The sequence below is a fragment of the Rhincodon typus genome, chromosome 10, assembly GCF_021869965.1.
Source record: "Rhincodon typus isolate 14 chromosome 10, sRhiTyp1.1, whole genome shotgun sequence".
Classification (NCBI taxonomy): Eukaryota; Metazoa; Chordata; class Chondrichthyes; order Orectolobiformes; family Rhincodontidae; genus Rhincodon; species Rhincodon typus.
This window is the reverse complement of record NC_063341.1, coordinates 24,044,032-24,069,528: the sequence shown is the minus strand read 5'-3', so window position 1 is coordinate 24,069,528 and position 25,497 is coordinate 24,044,032. Positions and strand designations below refer to the sequence as shown.

The window sequence follows — 25,497 nt, the reverse complement described above, 5'->3', positions numbered from 1 at the left end:
GTTGGGGGCTCCAGGGCTTCCAATACTTTTAAGAATTTTTAATATTTTAAAAATATTTTTAAGAATCTACATTAGTATTGGGCTTCTTACAGATTAGGAGGAAAGTGATATTAGGGTGACTATGACTGGAAATCAGTAACTGCCTAGAAATCAATAAGATTAGGCTTGAGAGATTATATAGTGATATTGAACACTGCAAAACTAGGCAGATGGAATATATAGTGGGAAAATGTGAGATTATGCACTTTGGCAGAAATATTAGAGCAGCCAAATAGGATTAAATGGAGAAAGACTGCAAAACGCAGAACAGAGGGATTTGGGGGTCGTTGTCCATGAATTGCAAAAGGTTAGCATATGAGTTCAATGGGCAATAGGGAAGTCAAATTGAAATAAAGGGTAATATTCTAAGGGTTTGCAGTAAAATAAAACATAGGGAAGTTGTGCTAAAATGATACAAGGCAGTAGTCAGACCACACCTGGAATTAAGTTTTAGTCCCCTTTTCATAGGGGAAGTGTAGTGGCATTAGAGGTAGTCCAAAGAAGGTTCACTAGGTTGATACCAGGTAATGGAAGGATTTTCTTATGAGGAGAAGCTGTGCAGGTTGGGCCTGTACTCATAGGGGGATTGACAGGTTAGACAGAGAGATTGTTTCCCTTTGTGAGACTGTCGAGGCACAGCGAGCATAATTTCAGAATAAGGAGTCACCCAGTTAGGACAAAGATGAGGAGGGATTTCTTCTCTTAGAGGATTGTGAACCTGTGGAATTGTCCACTGCAGAGGGCTGTTGAAGCTGTGTTAAGTATATCCAAGGCTGAGATAGAAATTTTTAATTAGTAAGGCAATCGTGGGTTATAGGGAAAAGGCAGGAAAATGAAATTGATTATTACATCAGTTATATCTCATTAAATGGGAAGCAGACTTGATGGGCTGAATGGCCTACTTCTCCCACATTTTGTGATGTGGCATTTGTGGCAACATTTACCAAACTCCATTGATTTTAGTGGCAGGGCAGCACAATGGTTAGCACTACTGCCTCACAACACCAGGGACGCGACCCAGGTTCGATTCCACCCTCAGGTGATTGTCTGTCTGAAGTTTGCACATTCTCCCAGGGTCTGTGTGGGTTTCCTCTGGGTGTTCTAGATTCTTCCCACAGTCCAAAAGAAAACAAGCAGGTAAGGTGGACTGGCAAGACTGAATTGTCCCGTAGTGTCCAGAGATGTGTGGGCTAGATCAATTACCATGGTTAATGCAGAGGCATGGGAACAGGGTGGGATGCTCTTCAGAGGGTCGCTGCAGATTTGATGGTCAAACAGACTCCATCTGCACTGTAGGGATTCTATATTAGGAAATGTAGAATCCAATTAAATGGATTGTAAAAATATATGAAAAGATTGGAATTAAGGAAGTTTTTCAAAATTTTTCTCTGCATTCTCATTCACTTATAAGGCCATTGAGCATGAACACATTTTATGCAAATAAAGTTTCCTGTCATAATAAATGAGCGTTCCACAATTGGTGAGCCTGTCAAAACACAAGAAATAGGAGGGTAGGCCATATTCATCCACCAACCTGCTATATCACTCAAGACCATGATTGATCCTCAACTCCACTTTCCCACTTAAATGAGCATATCAATTACATAAAAACCAAAAGAACTGCAGATGCTGTAAATCAGGAACAAAAACAGAAATTGTTGGAAAAGCTCAGCAGGTATGGCAGCATCTGTGAAGAAAAAAAATCAAAGTTAACATTTCGGGTCTGGTGACCCTTCCTCAGAACATATCAATTAGTTCCTTTAGATTTCCGAGATCCGATTTTTCAATTTTGAGTATACTAACAATTGAATATTCACATTGTTCTCAGGTAGAGGTTTCCAGAGATTAACAACTCACTGAGTGAATAAGTTCCTTGTCTTATTGTGAAATGGCTCATATGCTTCAAGGAGATCACCTCATTCTTTTCAACTCCAGGGTACAAGACCATCCTACTCAACTCCCTGCCCAAATGACAACTTTCTATTCCCAAGAATTATTCTATTGAGCCTTGACTGCATAATCTCTGAGGCAAGTATGTCTTTCTTTAGCAATGGTGATCAAAACTGAACACTGTACTCCAAATTTGGTCTCAGCAGGAAACGTAGTCACTAGAAAGGTTAATTTGACAATGAAGTGGTATTAGATGAGCTGCTGGTGCTTACAGATGTAAAATGCCTGAACCAGATGAGATGCATCCCAGGCTATTGAAGGAGGCGAGAGTGGAAATTACAATGGCATTGGCAACTGTCTTTCAATCTTTCCTGCATTTGGGGATGGTGCTGTAGGTTTGAAAATTGCTAACATTACTCTTTTTCTTAAAAAAAAAATTGTAAACATCAGTCCATCAAATACACCCCAGTTTAACTTCAATGGTGGGGAAACTTCTAGAAACAATTATTCAGCATAGAAATAATAGCCACATGGAAATTATATCTTATTAACTTTTTAAAGAGGCAACAGAGAATATTAATGAGGGAAAGACTGTTGACGTGGTGAGCATGGTCTTGCAAAAGGCTTCTGTTGTAGTCCCATACAGACCGTTGAGTAATGTCATTGGTCACGGAATAAAAAGGATAGCAGCAACATGGATACCAAAATTAGCTGATGGACAGGATATAGAATGCAATGGTTAGTGAGTGGTTTTCAGGTTGGCAACATGTTTTCTACTGGAGTTGCCCAGAGGTTGGTATTGGGACCTTGCTTTTCCTGATAAAATGATTTAGACCTTGGCATGTAGGGGACAGTTTTAAAGTTTTCAGTTGACTGAAAACTTGAGAGAATTGTACACCGAGTACTGATAGCAGAACTTCAAATGGATATTGCCGAGTTGGAGGAGTGGAAGGATAGGTGGCAGATAAAGTTCAGTATGGAGAAGTATGAGGCAATGCACTTCATTTCAGTGAACAAGGAGAGACTTTTTAAAATAAAGGGTATTCAGCTACAGAGACCCGGTGCATGTAAGTCAATCACTAAAGTGGCAGGACAAGTAAGGCATACTTAAGCTTCATAAATAGGGGCAAGAAAAGGTTATGAATATTACAGAAGATACAAACTAGATTTCAGCTGGGGTATCATGTATAGTGAGTGCTGCATAAGAGGAAGGATGTGAATGAATTGGAGAGAGTGTAGAAGAGTTTGAGAGTGGTTCAAGAGTTGAGACACTTCAGTTATGAGTCATGTAGTGGAGGGAAGTTCAACCGAGACATTCAAGAGAACATGGGATGATTATTTAAATAGAAATAACGTGCAGGCTTACAGGGAAAAGACAGGTGATTGGCAAAATGTTAAAATGCTCACGAGAGCTGGTGCAGACGTGATGGGCCTTCTTTCTGCTCTGTAACAATTCTCTGATTTAACCATTCTTTAGTATTCCAACCTCTGCCACCTGCAGCATTTATAATATTCATGCTTCAAAACTAGCTTCTCTCTTCTAGTCTCTCCCCAGCTCGCAGCATTCAAAAAAGTAGAAAACTGTTCCATAGGTTTCTGCGACTTAGTTAATGAAATCTATCAAATGTTAGTACTACTCAAGACATAAATTTGATTGCAGCTAGTGGGGAATTTCAGAAAACAGGCACACTTCCTGGACAGAAATCAGTGGTCTGCAACATAGTTGTGATTTGAGGTACAAATGTGCTCTGTTTCTCAAGGCCATATAAACACATAAGTTGGCTTTAAACTTTTGACGGCTTTGAAATTGAAATTCCTTCTAAATTTAAAGTTCCAGTAGAATTACTTTCGGTTTATGAAATAATTCTGAATTGATGGAGACATGTATGACATGTAAAAGCCAGATGCAATACTTATATAATAAGTTAGATCTGCAGCAAATGCTAAATGCCAACCTATTAAATACATCAGCATTAAGTAGCAGTGTGGACACGAGAGATCTGAATTAAACTGGTCAGATATTTGGGAACATCAGCAGAACCAATCTATCACAAAGTTGTACAACTTCCTGCTTTGATTCAGAATTTCTGGCATTTTGTAATTGTTTGAACATATTTCATTCAGCCTAATTTTGTATCTGGTTGTCAAGTCAAAATTATACCAAGGGATTTTCAGTGCTGTTACAGGAATGTATCTGGCTGTATTAGGTTGCAAAATGCGTAATGTTCATATGGCAGTGTAGCAGAAACTCAAAAAACCAAAAGAACTGCGGATGCTGTTAATCAGAGACAAAAACCGAAATTGCTTGAAAAACTCAGCAGGTTTCGCAGTATCTGTGGACAGAAATCAATGTTAACATTTCGAGTCAAGTGACCCTTCCTCAGAACAGGTCGCTCCACCTGAAACATTAACTCTGATTTCTTTCTGTAGATGCTGCGAGACCTGCTGAGCTTTTCCAGCAATTACTGTTGTAGTAGAAACATATGTTCCTTTATCATGTGAAAGTGCACAAACTGCTTTAAGACATGGAAACTTAATTGTAACATATAAATGTGCTTCTGAAATCTAATGTTTTGTTGCGCATGAAATGTGGTCATACATTTTACATACCTTGCAGGATATTAAATGAAGTCCCATCTCTTCTGGGCTGGAGGAGTATTAGAAGATTTCTGCAAACAGGGAACATCTTGGACTACGTACATACAGCATGTAGTGCATTCATTGTGCACACTTCTACCCCAGGAAATAAGATTTTTTTTTAAACCAATATTAGATTTGCATTTGGGGAAAAGTCAGCATTTAATGGATAAGTGAATTCACAGAGGGTAGACAGGCAAATGGTATGACTTTACAATAGATGAGTAGTCTAAATCATGTACTGGGGGGTTTGAAATGTTTTACTTTGGGATAAAGCGATTGACGAAATTATTCTTAAAAGCAATTTCACTGGCATTCTTCAGCACAGGATAGAGAAATCAAATTATATGGTGATCAGTAACTTGTACGTTTCTGGAGAAATCTTAATTAGTATCAGGGTAATGTTGAAACAAATCAAACATGCAAACAGATGAACAAACTGTCAATGTAAAGTCATTGTAAATTATTATCCAAACCGAAACACATTTCAAGCTAACGCACTTTAGAAGTAACATGAGACATGAATGTGGATCAAATGTGGATAGAGGTCTGATCATTGAAGCCATAACAAAAATAAATTTGTTTTGAGCACCTTGAACTTAGCACAGATTTAAAACTTAACATTTTGTAGCATTGCAAAACCTCACTAACAATGAATTGAAGATATATAGGCATCATAAATATCTACCAATTATTAAACAATTTTTCACAAGGGTGTTTGAAACGCTGATAACTTTTAACCACAGCATAGAGAAAGATTTGTCACTTGTAGATTCTGACCATGTGTATAATAAGCCAGCACTGCCAAAAACACTCAGTTATTTCATAATTCTGTGATAATTTAATTACAAACTCAAACATATTTATAGTACAAAAAGAACAAAATACTGTTCGTGTCATTTAGCATTCATTCTGGTAGTTCTGCCATCCCTCACCCTAGTTAATTCACATATTTACACATCTTAAGAGTGTTTAAAAGGCTGGGATAAATTCGTTTCCACTTTCCAGCAAAACCTGACATATGGTTGTCTATACCAAATTAGTCTATCCCAAACGTACCGCACTATCACTGAACACCTCACACAAAAAACGGGTAATTTAGTCAGACTGGGAGTAGACAGGCTCCAGAGTTCCCCTCACACATTAACCTGCAATTAAGGATAAACTGTTTCCTTAAACATGTGAGGACAGATAAGCTGATGTGTGTGTTGCAGTGAATCACCGAACTCTTGGACATACTAGGTTTAGAACTGCACTGCTACACTCAGGAAATGTCATTGTCTGAAAAAGAAAATTTCCTGCTGCAACACATCAACATTCATGACCTGTAACAACTCTCCCTTACACAAGTAAGGATGAAGAATAAATAAAACACCTTTTACTAAGTTTGTAACTGATCAGCATAATTGACGACCTAAATTGATTGCATTTTGTAAATTAACATAATTCTGTTTATTCTGCAGTTGCGTTGAAAGGATGAAGTGGAAAACTCAGAATTCATGTGTCCAGGGCTTAACAGGTCATGCTGATTTTTTTATGGCAAAAGGGAAATCATTTAAGCACTCAGTTATGCATCAGTCATTGGAATGGGGTTTGTACCCATACCTTTGGCCTCAGATATATTAGTACCATAACCAAATTAAGGCTAACCTTGACCGAGATCACCGATTTGACATTTCACAGCATGACTGGCTAACAATTTGGAAATACTAATCTCCACTTGGTAGGTTGTGTGCCAAATGAAATATCAAACTTAAAAACATTTCTATCAATTTCTCCTTTTAATCCAAATTGAAGGAGTTCCATTCTACTCCAGATTGACATCATTTTAATATGGTGTCATTGTGACACAATAAATCACTGGACTGTTAATCCAGAGACTCAGATAATGTTCTGGGGACCCAGGTACAAATCCTGCCATGGCAGATGGTGGATTTTGAATTCAATAAATATCTGGAATTAAGAATCTAATGATAACTGTGAATCCATTGTCAATTGTCAGAAAATCCCATCTGGTTCATGAATGTCCTTTAGGGAAGGAAACTGCCATCCTTACCTGGTCTGGCCTACATGTGACTCCAGACTCACAGTAATGTGGTTGACTCTTAACTGCCCTCTGGGCAATTAGGGATGGGCAATAAATGCTGCCTCGCCAGCGATGCCCTCATCCCCTGAATGAATAAAGAAAAAAAACAATAATGTAATGCAATGAAGTTTTTCATTACTGGAGGATATTAAAATATTGAGGGGGGTAGCCGTGACTTTTTTTTAAAACCTTAGTGAATCAGACCTCCTTAATTTTAAATCTGATTTTGTTTTTGACTTTAATTTTGCTTTTGGTTGATCTCTGCCATGTCAGTTTGCGTTATTTTATGGAAATCAATATTTCCAAAGGAAATGAAATTTTTGGCCCAGTAAAGTAACTCTGCTCAATTTTTCCTTTCATGTTAAATGTGTCAGATGTTTCTGTTGGGTTGAAGCTACACTACAGCTGCACCTGCATGGATATTGATGCCCACTTTAACATCCTGACAAATACAAAAGTATGAGGTGGACTGTGTTGTATTTTGTGGAAAGGCTATTAGGATTAATGCATTCAAAGTTTTAAAGGAGGTGCAGGTTTGTTTTATACATCATAGTGAAGATAACTATGAAAACACAATGTGCCCACAGACAACAGTTCTTCTGGGATTCAATTTCTTGATAGTTTTAGTTTTCCCTTTTATAATTAGTGTCCCAGAAATTTTTCAGGGATAATTTTAATGATTTTACTAGTTGTGAGAATTCTAATTATTTTCATGATGTTAACATCATTTTGTTTTTGCAAGGAATTTGAAGCACATGTAAAGGAAGAGACCGCTTTGTCATCCAAGGAGGTTTGTTATGTGAAAGCAGTTAACAAAATCAGGATCTATTATCCTATAAAACTGATTGCAGATCTGCCCATGAAACTAGAAATGAGTTTAACCCAGCCTAAATTGCACAAAGAAATGACTGAACCAAGTGGCCTTTGGTATAAATGCACACAGAGTATTTCTGCAAATTATCAGCAGCAGTCTGAATTGACAGTCCACAGGCAATACTGCAAACATGATCAGAAAGTCACAGCACTCAAAAATAAAAATTCTGCATTTCACTGGACACAGCAAGGTTATTCTAGTGTTTTCAGAAATCAGTACTTTCCTAGTCTTAGCACAAACAGTAGCGGCACAGCAAGGGAGTGTGACTTGAGGGACTGGTGTCAAGTTCCTAAAGATCAGTACTCTATGATACAAACACACTTGCTTTCCCTAAAAAAAAAACTGGACACCACATATTATGAAGTGCTGCCTTGGTATTAACTAGTGCAGTCACAACTCCAAATTCCAACACGAATAAATCTAACCCTTGGTTCCATATCATGATGCTACCTCCTTGTTCCAGGCACAGTGTAAACATCAACATTAAGAAAAAAATGTTTGCCTTTTTTAAATATATGGCCTTATCTGAAATGATCTTGCCTAAGTGCACATGCTTTGTGACTACTTTGAGAGGCAGCAATGAGCACGTGGGATGGAGTGTAACAAGCAGTGAACATTTGAATAATTCTCTGATGCAATTAAATTAATTGGAACGCTTTAAAAAGTACCACATACACATTCAGGATCAGTACTATGATGGGGTAGAGAAATACAATTTTAAGAGAAGGTACACTGGCCTCCCATGGGCTTGTGTTAAAAAAAAATTAAAAACTGATAAAGTTGATGGTAAAATATCTGCATGCCAGAAAGTTATAAGGACAGCTTTTCAGGGATAGTGTAAAAATGATCTTCCTGGTCATTAATTTGACAACTAGTAGTTTCACAGAACTAATGGGTTAATTTATAGAGAGGAACCTGTATTAAGAAGCTTTTCTTTAACAGTCATATAAAAATGGGAAAATGGCAAACAGAAATGGTGCAAAACACCAGTATTTGTCAGTGCCTAAATTTCTTTTAGCAGAGAAATGGGGTTACCTGCACAGGAGTCGTGGTTTAAAGAAGTAATTCAAAAATGTGTGCAATTTTCTTGGTATAATCTATTGCTGTGAACAGAGAAAAAAAACAGATGCAATATTCCTGTGGGACCTTCATGATGCTCCAGCACCACAGGGTGAGTACTTAAGCAGGGAGGACGGGTTTGCTGTCATAAATATTGACTGTGGTAGAGCTCTGACTTGGCTGTGTGCATGATTTAGGGATGTCATTTTCTACACTCACAGCAAACACAGTAGATTCACTTAGCAATCCCAAGGTAAAACAATTCACATTGTCATTCTGAAGTCACAGCAGATTCTGCCACATAACTTGTTTTTCCATTCACCAAAAATAGAAACACGAGGTCCACTCTGAGAAGCAATATTACATAGGCATATCTTTAACCCCAAGACAGTTCTGAGGGACTTTTTGAAGTAGTGTTCCCATGGAATTCCAATACTGCTGCAAAAGAAGACAGGGCATTACAAAGGAGAAACACTGCTACATTGGGAAATACAGAAAAAATTATCAACCTGAATTAAGTTTACAGGTCTGCTGATATAATGCAGTTTTGCCTGTCTCAGGCACTGCCAGCAAATTCCATCCAATATGAAGAGGAAGTGACAGACTTAAGCTTTAGTTTTCAGTCTTGTTGCTAGCATTTCAGTACAGATTAACAATGGGTGCATGACTGTTCACACCTTGTCTACCTGAATGGTGAAAAAACACCTGGCAGAGCATACTACATTCACACTTCAACATTTTGGTGCGGTTGCTCAAAGTTTTGCATCATGGACCAGTACAATAAAGTACCTGGACTACTATTGAGTGTGATGGGAAAAGTGGGTTACGAATTAATATTAGCACATGAGCAGCAGAAGGACAAAATTAAAGCAAATTGTTTTAAACTTTTTTTGATAGTGCATTGATATGAGTACATAGAATGAGTTCAGTGACAAGATAGTTGTGTTGTGTTTTGCACTGAACAAAATGATCATAAGTACATGATTAAATACTCAAAAACTATTAGGTGTGACTTCCTTTTCAAAAGGGAGAAGTCCCTGAGAACTGTCCAGTATGGGGGGGAAAAAAGCTTACCTTGGCCCTGATTCAAAATAGCTGGTTTTGGACCTTTTCCACCAAATTTAATAAAGGAGTAGCATTCCACCCAGTAAAAACTGGAGACAGTGCTCTCCACACCCTCATTATGCACAGATAGCTCTAATCAGGACTTCACTGATTGAAAGAGATGAATCTGTAAACATTGAAAAGCTGAACATTTGCTGAGGTACTTCAGATAATAAACTTGAGTCACTAAACCTCTCACACACAGTATGGCCTTCTTGGCTACCTCTGCACAATGTCACTTAGGTCTTTAACACATGTCAGTAAGTTACTGAGCACAGGGTTTGTTGTAAGTCCAGTAGAAGCTGTGCAGGATACCTGGAGCTCATGGAGGCTCTGTTCTAATTTGTTTACAGCTTCACGGAAAGCAAACTTGTTCCTCATTTGCATAATGCAGTCCACATAACCAGTACAATGATCAAGCAACCGATATCCTGCTTCAACCAACTGGCTGTTGGAGGTGGACTCTGAGCCACTGTCGATGATGCTAGATAGAAGCTCGGCACATTCTAATAATGCCTCCTTGCTGATTTTTTCTGTTGGCACCTTCTCTGGTGGCAGCTTGGTTTTTCGCAAGGAAATTCTAGCACTCGTAGTTACAGAGGCTCCATTTGCAAGTTTGGAGGAAGCTACCACAGGAATGGATGAAGCTGGAGGCACTTGAGGGGGTGGCAGAGTTGGTCTGGAGATCTTTCCTAATGCAGCCGTTGTGGGCCTTTTGCCACTTTCACCATTAATCTCAACCTCCTGTTGTGCTGATGTGCTCTCACAGTCCTCTGCTGTTTCTGTGCTATTCAGACCTGTGCTGGGAGGAGGCTGCAATAGTTTGAGAGGAGGTGGAGGGGGTGGGGGTGGGGGTGGTGCACATTTTGGTTTTACAAGCCTGGGACGCTCCCTTTCTGATGCAACCTGATGCTCTGACAGCAGTTTGAATTTGTTTCCCAGAGAATCTGTTCCAATCAACTGAACTTCTGCAGAAGCATGTTTCAAAGTTGGAGATATCAGTACAGGTACTTTGTGATTATGAGTTGCTGGAAGAGTTGCAACAGTCTTAACTGGAGAGGACCAACTTCCCTTCTCCACATCCTCTTTCATGCCTACAGATCTGGAATGACTACTATTGGATTCTCCCCGCCCAACCTGCACTGAATTTAGATTCTGTGAAAGATCACTGTCTCCATTGCCTGCATTTGCCCTGAGAGGTGGTGTTGCAGCACCCCGCGCTACGAGTTTGGCTTTTGATTTGTCTCTCAATGAGGAAATTCCATCTTCTGCTTTTCGATGTAATGGGTCTGTGAGTCTTCCATGTTCCTCCTCTTTAGAGATGGCAGGAATTGGATGTTCTAGTTGAATTCTGTTGCGGTGACAATTTCTAGGAAGAGTCAAGGCTAGTCGATCCAGCTCCTGAAGCCCTGAAGACATGGAAGAAGTAGAATTTGACCGAGGGAAAGGTTTGGAGGCTTCCAAGCTTGAATCATCATTACTTGAAGGCTTCCCAGCTTTTAAGCCAAGTGTCTTTTTTATTAAGCGTGGAGTGAAAAATCCAGCAAATCCTGCCCACCCTCCACTAGTTACACCACCATTTCTTTGAACAGAACCCCGTCCACAGCACCTAGCCTGTGCGTGTGTCCCGTCAGCATGTGACTGGACAAATGTAAGACCATCTGAGTGCTGAAAAGATGAGAAAGAAGAAAAGTTACCCGTTATCTCATATTTCTTGTGTGGGTGGTTCTCCATCTCTCGGAAGGAGCTGCTGCGTTTAGGAGGCATAGGGACAGTTTTCTTCTTCATAAAAGAACTGAAGAAGCCAGCTTTTCTATCTCTGGTAAACAGGGTCTCTTTGCTATCGTCCAGGAGACCACTGGGAGATTTATCTCTTTGCTTACGAGGCAATGCAGGGGAGATGCTACACAGGGCTGCACTTGTTCCCATTCCTATTGGGAAACGAAAACAAAATAAATGTAACTTGAGATGGAAGAAAGCATGCAAGTGTATGATCAATCTACATTCATCATCTTGTTCTGTTTCCCACCACTTTTTGTGTTCTCATTTTCCACCTTGGTAACTTTTATATTTTCCTGCCTTCTTTCAAACTCACGTTATTTCTTTCCTATATCATAACCGCTTATTTGTAGCATTTAATGTTGTGACTTTTAAATGGATTTTTTTATGTTAATTCTTAATGCTACTAAAACGGAGGGTGTAGGAGGATTATGGCTCTATGAAAATTTCTGTACATTATGGTCAAGCAAATATTCATTATTTATGCTTGAGATTTTTATACAAGATGACAACATTTGACCTGCAATCTCCCCAGCTATGTTAAAAATTGAACTCGGTCTTCCAGATTTCTATTGCATCAAATAGATAAACTTGAAGAAATTGTCAATAACTGCAACAGAATTGCTCACTTTGAACTACAAAACGGAAGACTTGAGGGACAGGTGCCTGGACTTTTTGTCTTATTAGGCAAAATAAGAGAACTAGCATTTGAACTAATGTGGTCCATTACAAAATGTTTTGGCAATTACTGAAAGGGGTTGGGCATGTTTCTGACCCGCTGCCACTTTGAAAAAAAATCCTTGCTGGTCTGCCTACAAATTGCCAATTCATTAATCAGAAAGAGTTTGGTTAGTGATGGTGATATTGCTAACACTGATTTACATTTTTAAAGTACCTACCAAGCTAGCTAAAGGAAACTTTGCACCGAGGGGAAGGGACTAAGACAGATAAACATAAGAAGTGAAAATTCAGACAGCAACAAAAAGGTGGACAAGTACCTGGCACTGTGGTATGAGCTATTGCAGGATGGTCCATGTCCATGTTTTCTTTATTTTCAGCATTTTTCTTTAGTGTTCGGGTTTTTGTTGGGAGCAGGGGTAATTGAAGCTGGTGGGTGATCACAGTTGAAGCAGCAGTTTTTCCAAGCTCTTCTGCAACTTCTGCCAGCGGAAAAGGAGCACAAACAAGTTTGAATTCCTGGTTTTGGTCTTGAAAACTTATTAAAAAAAAATGATATCAAAGTGAGATAGAGGTATAACATAGACACAGAGAGTGAGAGGTAGCATGCAAACAAACAGTGGAGGTTGTTGCACATGTTATCAGCCAAAGTATAAGGACAGCTTGGGAGGATTTCACAGTCATAGAATCAGAGAATCCCTGCAGTGCGGAAGCAGGTCATTTGGCCCACTGAGTTCACACCGACCCTCCGAAGAGCATCCCCCTAACTCACCGACCCTCCACCCCCATAACCCTGCATTCCCCATGGCTGATCCATCTAGCCTGCAAATCCCTGGACACTATGGGCAATTTAGCATGGCCAGTCTACCTAACCTGCATATTTATGGACTGTGGGAGGAAAATGGAGCACCCAGAGGAAACACACACAGACATCGGGAGAATGTGAAAACTCCACTCAGAGTCGCCCAAGGCTGGAATCGAACCCAGGACCCTGGCGCTGTAATGCTAACCAATGAGCCACCGTGTCGCCTGCAAGTCATAACGCACTCTTTCCTTCTATTTATCTGATCTTATTTCGCTTTAATGTGATATTTGGAAAAATAATTTGGCACCTTGAACTTTCAGAGGCCCTTAAAAAGATGTGCACGTGTAGTCACTGAGTACAGGCTGACAGCCTGTTATTCTGCTGTCACTTCTAAGATTCTTCACATTCTGCTTACAAATTGCCAATTCCAAAATCAGGAAGAGTTTGGTTGCCTGATGGTGGTATTACTGACTTTGATTTACATTTTCTTTGAGAATCAATAAGTTTGCCACTTTCTGCTGTGCTGCAGAATTTAGAAAGTTACATTTAGGACTAAGATTGATTAACGTACTATCCATTAATGTCACCAACAAGAGATTAATAAGATAGTTGGTACTTGGAATGTCAAAAAACTCATTACCATATTGAGTCCCATAAGAAGCACGCTACTGAAAAACATTAAACTTCATTGACATCTTTTACCTTCTGAAATACTGGAGTCATGGAACATGGTCTCAAAAGCCTGATGGATCTCAGCAAATGATGGACGCTCCATAGGATTCCACTGCCAACCTAAGTGACATTTGATGCAGCTTAGCTTCATACCATCTTTCCACATGAACATGCAGTAATACATTTTAAAAGTTAACTGCATAATATGATAAATAACAATGGCGACTGCAGGAAAACTGGAAAGTGCTGTTCACAACTTTGTGTCATGCTGCTCTAAACTTTAATGAATTTGTACAGTGCTGCAGAATGATCAGTGAATTCTATAAACTATAGAAACCTATAACTATTAATTTAAGATGGACAATTGTCATTGGCATGACCAGGAAACCCAAGTCACAATATCCTATACAATAAACGTTAAAACACAACCAAAGTTTGATGAATTCAAATAACCGTATGAATCACTCACTCACAATGGCTTGTTAGTGATTCCATAAATATCTGGACCAATGAGACTAATGTGATTTCTATTGATTATATTTGTATTGATAAACACATACTATGATTGTAGAAAGACCCATCGCAGCCATTGTCAAAATTAGCACTTTTTGTTTACTTACATGATCTCATCAGTTCATAGACTTTGGGTGGACAGCCCTCAGGTTGCTCCATTCTGTATCCTTTCTCAAGTAAATCATAGACCTGAGATAGATCAATTCCTGGGTATGGAGACATCCCATATGTGGCAATTTCCCACAGAAGCACTCCAAATGCTGGAAGGAAATTTAAAACAAGAAATTTGATAAACGTCAAAACTTTCCAATATACCACATTAACACTTGGAACAGTGAGCTACATTCACTGATAATGCAAACACTTATGATATTCAATACCTTACAAACACTACACATTTCTTCAGGTAAGAAATAATATTCAATTAGAACAAAATTAGCCATTTAACAACTGAGACTTTGAATTAATTCTCAATATTTTAATACACTAACTTATTTCTTGTAGCACTGTCCAAATCTGGTCTTTAGGTGAATCTCGGATAGTGAGAGAAAATTGTTCAACAAGGTAGTGCACAGGCAATTCATTTTCCATTTCAAAGTCTTAAATATTCTCTTTGTTTTTACATTTTCATAATAAATTCTTAATTCTAAAGTTAAGACATAAATTGACCACAAAACATGTCAAACATCAATTATACCTGACCTCCACAGGTACTGTAGCAATTCAAGGAGGTAGTTCATCAGCAGGTTCATGAAGACAATTAGGTATGAGCAACAAAAGAAGGCCTAGCCAGTGACACACACATCCCATGAATGATTTAAAAAAAATAAAAAACATTGGCTAAATAGACTACAGGATTTTACTATCTGCCATTCTTTTACAGCAGAACCACATTCTACATCAAAAATAAAACCATACAATGGTGATATACTTTTTCAAGAGTGGAGAATTTGGTAGACTGAGACATGCAGAATTCAAGAATTATTTTAAAAAGTTGCTTTCTATGCACCATACCACCAAAAAAAAAACAAAAACTGTTTGGATATTAAGTCCAAAGATGAAAGAAAAATTTGAGCTCAGTTCTGATTATTGATACTGAGTTTTGTTATTCAGTCTAATATTTGTTACATCCTTGTACATACCCCACACATCAGATTTTATTGAGAAGGTATTGTAGGCAAGGCTTTCAGGTGCAGTCCATTTAATTGGGAATTTAGCTCCAGCATGGGCAGTGTAGGTATCACCGGTCATTAACCTGCTTAAACCAAAGTCTGCAACTTTCACCATGTGATTCTCACCAACCAAGCAGTTACGAGCAGCCAGGTCTCTGGAATGAAGAACCAGAAGCTATGTGACAAAATGTCCACACAATATTTGTATAAGTAATTCAGTGGTAGAACAAATAGTATCTATAACCTAAAATTAATGATTAACCTTTTTAATGAATTTTCTGATATTTTTAGAATTACCTTTATACATGTTCATAATAAATCCATCATGCCAACATATTTGGGATAGACTCAATCAAATAATTTCAGTCCTATTCTAAATCTATGCTTTGCATTCTTTAAAGTGCCTGACCTGTGAATGAAATTCTTTTTCTCGAGGTATTCCATAGCAGAAGAGATTTGCGTGGCCATGTACAACAGCACAACAGCATTCACCTCTTCCTTGTGGCATTCACGCAGGTAATCCAGCAAATTTCCATGGGGCATGTACTCAGTGACAATGTAAAACGGTGGCTCCAAAGTACAAACACCTGAAGGCAACAGACCCCATGTTAGATCCATCAATAACCGAAGCACATACACTCCACAATCAAACAGTAACCAAAACAATCTTGTTTTTATTCAGCACCAGTTTGTGTGCACAGTCCACAATTTTCCTGAAACCCATCTTCAAATAATTTTCATAACTTGCCCTTCTACAACAATTTTCATAGCCAATTAAATGTGTTTTGGAATTTAGTCATAAATGCAAAACAGGAAATGCAACAACCAATTTTCATACAACAAAGTCTCACAAATCGCAACAAAATAACAATCTCATAACATGATTTTGAGCATAGCAGTTGAGGCCAAGATATTTGGGGTCTACTGATTTGCTTCACATAAGGTTATGGGATAATTTAAATCCACCCAAAAGGATTGAGGGGGTCTTGGTCTAATGTCTGGTTAAAAAGACAGCATTTCAGAGTTCAGCCTTTCCAAGGCTCTGCACTCAAATGTTATCCTAGATTAAGTGCTCAAGATTTGGGCAGGACTCAAATTTTCAACCTTCTGGTTCAATGCTACCAAGACTGACACTTGGGAGAGAATGTTCAAGACTGGAATATTCCATCCCAATCTCAAAGGCTCCATTTGTACTCTCACTGCTTCTAACCATGAAGAGATCTTGCTTGAAATATTTGCAAACCTAAACATTTAACATGCAGCATAAGTGGAAGACATGAGAACTCATTCCATCAAACACACTGCACTCTCAATTCAGAGATAACAAGGTGTAGATCTGGATGGACACAGCAGGCCAAGCAGCATCAGAGGAGCAGGAAGGCTGGCGTTTCGGGTTTTCTAAAGAAGGTCGAGGCCCGAATCTAAGAAATATTAAGTCAAGTGGTAGATTGCACTACAGTCAACACAAGACTTGCTCTCATTACAATACAACAGATTCCAGAAACACTTGCCTAGTAGTTGAACCAAGTTTGGATGTTTAATTTCTTTCATTACAGCAGCTTCCTTCAGGAATTCTTCTACCTCCATTGTGTCCTCCTTTTTGGGAAGAAAGAGACAATCAGTTGAAATCCGTAATACATCTACTGATGAACTATTCTTACTTGGCACTGATATGCTGAAGATAATGTGGAATCTATTGATTCCAAATACACAGGCACATTTCAACAACTCAAATGCTTATCATTACTTTGTTTTAAAGCAACTTCTTTGATTTTTTTTTCTAAAAAAGTATTCTTTCGTAGATTCTTGGGCTTTTGTGCACCAAGTATTAATCCTAGGAAAGAATACGGACTGGATAAATTGTGTCCTACATTAACTTTGGCAAAATGATCAGCTAGATAATCTGCAAGTCACGTACACATCACAGCTATTAACCTGGGCTGACCAATCTGCATCGTCTACTCTTCCAAATCATATTGTGCACTAACTTCCCCCAGTACTACTGGGCAACCAATTAAAGCAGAAACAGGACTGAGAGACAGTAGGCTCTATTACTTGTCTTCTGTATCCTATGTCCAGATTCCCTTCATGCCTTCCATTTGAAGTCACAGGCAGAGCAATAAGATCATACTTTCTCTATGAGATTTGTTTGATGCTTGTATTCTTTTGCTAAATTACATTCTATTCACTAAAGACATCCACATACCTAATATTGGTAGATTTTATGCCATCGTTACTTTAGCGCTAGGACAAAGGCGATAAAATTTAGCTGTGAAACATTGTCTTCATACATAAGGGCACTCTCACTCCCTAAAGCTCAGAAACATTCTCTACTTCCTATTAGACTTTGTTTGCAATATCCTTGCATTCCTGCGTAAAGTGATTCAAAGTGTTTTATTACCCATTTGGACTTCTCCGGTGCCAGGTGGCAGTGACATATGATTGCTAAAGCATTTCATTCCTTTAATTTGATGTAGAGGCATAAGGTTTGAAATGGGTATGGGTGAGCAAACACAAAGCTGATGCCCAGATCATAGAATCCCTCCAGTATGGAAGGAGGACACTCATCCTATTGGATCCAACCAACCCTCAGACGGATGATGTTATGTAGAAGTCAACTTGGCTGATACCTTTCTGGAGTATCTCTGGAATTGTTGGTCTGATATAGAGACTACTCTCAACATATTTTGCACACTCCGAAATCAGAGCTAGATGAATAACACTAGGTATTGAACATGGGGTTTAAATAGCAACTTACAGCTGCACCAGTTCGACAATTTAAATACCACAAACCGTGTCTTGAATGTCATGGACCGAATTTAAAATGCAAATTCCTTCAAGTTGCTGAAGCTGACTGTGTCAAGAATAAAGCCCATGCTAACAATATTAATTAACAGGAATCATAATTCTCAAAGTAACACAAGGATTTTGTATGGGATTCATCTCAAGACCAACTCTCCTTATTCTTCTAATCTTATGGTCCTCAAGATTGGAATTGAGTTGGAATGACCACTGGATGGAGCCATAACACTTTCCATAAACAAGCGTTATTACAATTAATTGAATTACTTATTAGAAAGAATCAAAACAGAAATGAACACCAAAAATAAACTTTTTTGCAAAAATTGGAGGCCTTGTTTATCAGTAATTAGAAATTTCTAATTTTCTAACTGTACAGCTTAAATAAAAATTGAGATGGGCGGCACGGTGGTTAGCACTGCTGCCTCACAGTGCCAGAGTCCTGGGTTTGATTCCACCCTTGGGAGACTGTCTGTGTGGAGTTTGCACATTCTCCCCGTGTCTGCGTGGGTTTCCTTTGGGTGCTCCGGTTTCTTCACACAGTCCAAAGATGTGCAGGTTAGGTGGATGGCTATGCTAAATTGCCCATGGTGTCTAGGGTGGGAAATGCAGGGAGGGTAGGGCAGGGTCTGGGTGGGATGCTCTTCGGAGGGTTGGTATGGACTCGATAGGCTGAATGGTTTTCACACTGTAGGGATTCTATGATTCCATGAACGTAGTCTGTAAGAAAGCAAATGGATTCTAGAAAAGGAATATCCTATAGATAAGACATTCAAAAAAACAAACTAAATATTTGCCCTTTATTCAAATTAAACCATAAAGATCAACAATGTACTTCTTTTTTTGAATAAACACAAGCAATCTTGCTAAACCTCTCACCCTCCAATCTCTACCTGATTCTCATCTTTTCCGGTTTCAACATCACATTATCTTTTGGGAGACAGATTTGAAACTGCATTCCAGTCCTTTGTTAATAATATTGCACTGTAACCACCCCTAAGTGCATGTACTGGAGCTGCCACTTCCTCATTCTCCCTTCATCCCTTCCACTATGTTCCCACCTTCCATATGGCACTGAAGTTGTCCATTGTCAAGACCAGGAACTCAAATGTGTATGGAAACAAGGGCTGCAAACTACCTCCTGTTGTCCTGAATAATGACAAACATCTAGGTTGTCTGCATTTAGTTTTTAAAAATATGCATAAATGCATTATTAATTCAGTTGATCAGCCTGCATCTTGAACTGGATAACGCATTTTATATCAGAGTTATTCTCCAAATATCCAAAACCAGCAATGAAGAACAGTCTTCAAGTCTTCATTGAAAGCAAATATATTTTAGTCAAAATAGACTGCTGTATCTGCTGACCATAAGCTCTTGGAAACTCAAGCCATAATTCCCTTCTAATATACATCAAACTGGTATAATAATTCATTAGATATTTTGGAGTTGCATATGATTTCTGAAAAACGTCTTCAAATCATAACAGGGGACTTTGGTACCTCTAACCAACTTTACATTTGCACAGAAAGACATGAGAAAATTAATTTCTCCAGTTCAATTTATTTACTTTCACAAAAAGGAGATGTCTGGAAGTTGGACAAATACAAGTTGGAGGTTATATGTTGCCAAAGGGACTGCTAACAAATCTGTATCACAGCACACCCTTGCCTGTAAAATTCTACTCAAATATGGTCTAATATAATACCTTCAGTGTTTTTACAGCAACAGTAAGACTATATTTCTTCCAGACTCCAACGTACACCTCCCCATACTGCCCTCCACCCAGCTTGTGCTTCATTGTGATGTCAGTGCGTTCCATCTCCCACTTGTCATGTATGGGAGAAACTCCGTAAACAGTGGGTTTGTTGCATTTTGGAGCAGGGTAGTGCAGGGTTGTGACCAGTCCGTCAGCCACAGTGGAATGGTGATGAACTAGCTCTGCCAAAGTGTTAAACCGGCTCTCTGCTGTCACGTACACCTGTGGAAAGAAAACATACCTACTTGTCGTATTGGCTTTCTCACAAGTAGCAAAGTAGATAAAACAAACAGCAGCCCTTTCCCCCTTCACGTGACAGCAAAAACAACATTTCAGGCTGTGTCTAGATGCACTGCATACTTGGATGAAATAAGATAGTAAATGTTAATATAGAAAGGTCATTCTGAATGCAATTTTTAAACTTTAAAAAGTCAGTTACTCTATTTTATTCCTGTTTGGGAGATGGTTTCCTCTACAATTTAGGACACATTTTTTACATTATATTACCCTCATCGCCTTTCTTCTATCCTTCGTACGCACAGCTCGGTGAGTAACTGAGCCATAAAAACCAAAACAGGAGAAAATCAATGAAGAGAAAGAAAAACATCAAATAGGAAAGAAAACATTGCTAGGCACACTGGAGAAAATGTAACTCAGGATAGCGGTAAATATATATTAATTCAAATAGATGCATGCAACTTCCTAAACACATTTTCTATTAAGTTGCTCATCGGATCATGCCATCTCATGCCAAAGTTGCAAAGTCAAAGGGCTTAGCACTCTTAAAACTAAAGCACAAACCAATTACAGGCACAACAACTCAACCACTGTCCACCACCTAACCAATGGAGGTTTAATGCCTTTCATCAAAACTAAAAGATCACCAATCATCACTGTCAATTTAAGAACAGACATTCACTTTGACCTAAGTTATTGTTTCACATAGAAATCAACCTCATTTATGGTTAATTCAGGGGAAGGGGACAAAAATATACAGTGTTCTACGTTCAAAACTGAATAAACGATTTAGATAATACTAAGTCAGATACTACCATTTCACAAAACGTGCAAACAGAAATTGTTTTACCTGAGAACTATGTTGGACAATTAAACCAGAAGGAGATGAAAATAGGGCTAGGAGGAAGACGTGGGAGCTAGATTTTGATGATCTGCTGGACTGCATTATGCTATACAACTTCAATTCAACATATATTGATCTGCAGAAACTGATTCTCAACCAGAGATGTGCATTCACCCATCATGTCAAACTCTTTTTTTCTCCTCCTGGCGAACAAGGATTTAACAGTTTCATTTTCTGAACATGAGCTTGATTAGTCATTGAAGATTAATTGAAGAAAGTGATCCCTTCAGTTTTCAAGATGTGACCACATGATTGAGACTCATGGGCTTAATTCCAGTAATACTTAGCACAGAGAACATCCGGAAGGCTTGCTGAAAAATTTCTTTGCCAAAACTCCATCATTAGTCACAAAAGGGGACTGCAAATAGTTACAAATAATGATGATGAGATCAAGCATAATCTGTCTTGCCAGTCGCAAGGAGGACCAGTTGCGGCATGCAATACAAGATGAACAGAGAGGAAATGTTTGTTTTAAAATTTATTTTCATGGCGATGGAATTGTCTCTCTATTTATTTTCTGAGCGCATTTCAAAGCGCTTCATAGGCAATGACTTATTCCTTCCCTGAGGAAGGAAATCTGGCAGAATGGAGTCATAGAAATTTACAGCATAAATAAAGGCACGAATAACAGCCATCTAATTATTCTAATCCCAATTTCCAGCACTTGGTCCATAGCCTTGTTTGCCTTGGCACTGCACATCTACATCTAAATATTTCTTAAATGTTATGAGGCTTTTTGCCTCTACCAGCCTTACAGGCAGTGAGTTCCAGATCCCTACCACCCTTTGGGTGACTTCTGAACTGTGATTCCCTCAACGACCCAACTGCAAGTAGGCTTCCAGCTGATCAATTGATTACCCCCACACCCTTCTCCCTGATCAACCAGGTACCCCCACGAAACTAAATGTCCAACTAGCACCTCACCCACCCAACTATACCACACCCATCCTCTCCACCTCATTTATCCCACCAACTGCTAATTGGTTCCAAACTCAATGGTGAAGTACAGAATTCCCTAGCTCTTCAAAAGTGGGATCATTATAGCAAGCGCAATGAGCAAAAACGACAATTTAGTATCTCACCTGAAAATGGCATCACTGATAATATAGAGATCTTTTATTAATATTCTGAAAACTTGCAACTTGTTACCTACAACACAGCAATGTGCTGAGATAAGATCACATATTAAATTGGTTTACATCATTTGCCTTATGAAGCAGATCAAAATATGTTGATTAATAACTCTGTTCTGATTTACTTTTTTTAAAGCAACGATATGTAGTCTACCTGGGGCTCTTATGGCACATTGGTAGTATTTCTACCTCTGGACCAGGAGATCTGGGTTCAAGTTCCACCTGCTCCAGATTTGTGTCATACTATATAAAAACCAAAAGAAGAACTGTGGATGCTATAAATCAGGAACAAAAACAAAGTTGCTGGAAAAGCTCAGCAGTTCTGAGGAAGGGTCACCGGACCCGAAATGTTAACTCTGTTTTCTCCTTCACAGATGCTGCCAGACCTGCTGAACTTTTCCAGCAGCTTTGTTTTTGTGCCATACCATGTCTGAACAGATTCAATACAGATATATAGGAGTGTACCAATTCCTACATGAACTGCAAATAACGTCAATAATGAAATGACTTCAAAATGACGACTATTGGTACAGCAGGTACCAGGTGATCTTCATTAGCAACAGTATCTGGGTGGAACAAATGCACACAACACAATGATACCTTCTGTTTGTGAAGCTCTTTTTTACTTAACATAGCACACTAATGACTCACCATCATTCCAATTGGTATGCAAGCTGCTATTGAGCAATTAAAATTGGGTTAGTTCCCAGTTTTCCATAGCTGTCTCAAGTTCCTTCTGGCTCATCTTACCCACTTCCATCTCTCCTTGGTTCAGCTAAATCAACTTCACACAGCTAGTTTTCCAGGATGAAAGCCTCACAAATCTATGGCCGCAAATTAAGAAAAACAAAACGAAATACTTGCCAAAGCTACAGTTTTGTTTGAATGATTTGGGCTAGTTGAGCAAAAGGCAACACAGCAATTTATTGCATTTATACTAAAACGTTTGCTGCGAACAGCAATTCCAAATTCTGTATGAAGGCAGCAATCTGAAGGAAGTACACATGGTTTACAAGGCTATTGACCTGAACCATGAACTGTTTTTCTCTGAACAAATGATGCCAGGTCTGCTCAACATTAAAATTTTCTGTTTTCATTTCAGTTTTCTCAAATCTGCAACATATTGCTTTTGCATGGTTTCAACTTACCTCTGCAGGAAGAAGTGTCACCCCCAAGGCAATACAAAACCAACTGTGAATTTGAAGCAATGGCCTATACAAAAGGTGCATTATCAACTGTTTTGATGTAAAACTGGTGGTCAGTTTAACCAAGAATGACTGAAATAGTCTGCCTTGCATGTAAACCAAGCAATTTTAACAACAATTGAGATGTTTCCATAAGCCAATTCAGGGCAGTAATCTGTAACATAAATGTGATAGAACACTTATCTTTTGGGCACATGTATATAACTTAGGGAGTGCCCACCTTTTTTAATGTCTTAGAAGTACTGCTTTGTCACTTCTTCTTGCCCTGATTTGGGTTATAGAAGTTTCTTTAGTAATCTGATCAGCCTTGGTTTCAGAGAGGCATGAAAACATTCTTAGCATATAAAAATTGAACAAAAGCACTCATTTTTGAGGGTGGTTTTGCAAATTACAAGTGTCCAAATAAAAAGCCAGTCATGACATTTTTTTCAGTCTGATCAATCCTTTAAAACCTTCTAATGTCTTTGTTATAGTATAATCCAGTATTTTAACTTTGCCTCTTCCAGATGGCTAGAGTGCGTGTTGTCTGAAGTCAAAGAGCTTAAAAAATAAAAGCAGAGAGAAGGTATAGACAAGATAGTTTCTCCTTACCTTGGCATCATGTGTTGTATTGATTCTGTAGTGGTAAACCCGACCTTCATAGCGGAGGGATATCGAAAGTTGTCCTGGACTGCTCTCACTTTCCCGAACAAGAAAGCTGCCGTTGATAAGACTGCTAAGTAGGTACTCTGCTGCACTACGTGAGACAGGGCCATGGTACCAGGAGTGCTTTTCCAGACTATTTACCGGTGTGATATAATTGCTGGGAACCCATCCCTGCCCGTTCTTCGAACGCACCTCACACCATTCACCATTCTGATTATAGCATAGCACACGCAGCTTTTCACCTGTTGAATCAGCAGAACCCTGGTCAAAAATTCTGATAGTTTTGCAAAACAGAAGTTTTTTGTTTTGTTTCTCAATGAATCTTAAGTCAGTGAAAGAAAGCAAAAAATCAATTCGAATTATGTTAAATAATAATGAAAATCAAAGATGGAAGACAATAAGCTCGTAACTGGACCCTTTTCCAAACTTCCACATTCCATTTAACTATCAGTCCCTCCCATACAGCAGCAGAAAATGGTGTCTTCAATTTTGGCTGACACTTGGGAAATTGTTTGATCAGCTCTTTGGGCAGACTAAGTTGCTTCCTTCTAACACCCAACTAATTGGCATTTAAGATAAGCAACTGGTGTGCAAGGAATAATTGGAACCCAGGCAGAGCTCTGAAGGGTTTCAATACACACTCCAGTTCCCATCTCAATTTGGTCTGGGATTACGCCAGATCCAATAGCAATGCATTAACCTAATGTAGGTTGCAAACAAAGCAGAGCTAAGAATCAGGACATCCCTCTGTTATGGATCAGACCAAACCCCCTCAACATATATTAAGAAGATAGCCTACACCTCAACTTTTTCTTATTTTTAAAAGGCAAGTGTAAGGCTTTGTGTTTCCAAATGCAATTCGATTGGTCAAACTATCAGGCTTGAAGCAAAACACACTTTATTCTTACACTATAGTTAAAATACAGACAAAATAAGAAAATAGCTTAACTCTAACGCTATTGAAATACTTAACAAGGTAATAATAATGTTAACTGCAAGTGATTAACTGTTCCAAGATAGCAACATCCCATAAATACACCCTCGGCAGACGCAAATTCAATAAAACAGTTTGTCTCACATTCAATGTTTCTCCAGTCTAACAGGAAAGAACATTAAGAGAAAATTCTGAGTCTGAGAGGGAGAGAGAGAGAGAGAACCCAAGCCTTTTGTTGTAGAAGGGAGAGATGTACAGCAGCTTCCAAACCCCAGCAACTGATTAAAGTCAAACTAAATTCCTGGTTCTGTGGGAGAGTGACCCCAGCCCTTCATGCTGCTTCTATTGTACCAACTTTAAGAAAAACATAAGGCCTCACAAGCTGATTGCTTTATTGGCTTGGAACAGACTTGCTCCATACCTTTGTCTCAACCTCTCCCTATTAAAAAGAACAGGACAAAACACACCTCTTAAAGCCATACTATCATCACACCTCCTCCATCAATATGCAAGAGATAGTAGGAACTGCAGATGCTGGAGAATCTGAGATAACAAGGTGTAGAGCTGGATGAA

The 25,497-nt window shown here is 38.8% G+C and overlaps 1 protein-coding gene across 6 annotated transcripts in view; it reads right to left on the bottom strand.

Annotated features, from left to right (window-relative positions):
- abl2 (c-abl oncogene 2, non-receptor tyrosine kinase) overlaps positions 1-25,497 on the bottom strand; it is a 119,249-nt gene that overhangs the window by 10,432 nt on the left and 83,320 nt on the right. For 2 of the 6 annotated variants that reach the window (XR_007263061.1, XR_007263060.1), the window contains exons 3-11: positions 23,937-24,232; positions 19,816-20,088; positions 16,820-16,904; positions 15,718-15,895; positions 15,279-15,463; positions 14,244-14,396; positions 13,654-13,743; positions 12,467-12,628; positions 6,623-11,620 (exon numbers count right to left, since the gene is read on the bottom strand). Coding sequence is in view for 2 of the 6 variants with exons in the window: in XM_048602034.1 (XP_048457991.1) it covers positions 9,909-11,098; positions 11,387-11,620; positions 12,467-12,628; positions 13,654-13,743; positions 14,244-14,396; positions 15,279-15,463; positions 15,718-15,895; positions 16,820-16,904; positions 19,816-20,088; positions 23,937-24,232 (2,846 nt within the window). In the remaining 4 variants the exon portion in view is untranslated. Of the gene's footprint in view, positions 1-6,622; positions 11,621-12,466; positions 12,629-13,653; positions 13,744-14,243; positions 14,397-15,278; positions 15,464-15,717; positions 15,896-16,819; positions 16,905-19,815; positions 20,089-23,936; positions 24,233-25,497 lie in introns of those variants that run through there. The other 4 variants (XR_007263063.1, XR_007263062.1, XM_048602034.1 and 1 more) reach the window with 4 other exon arrangements.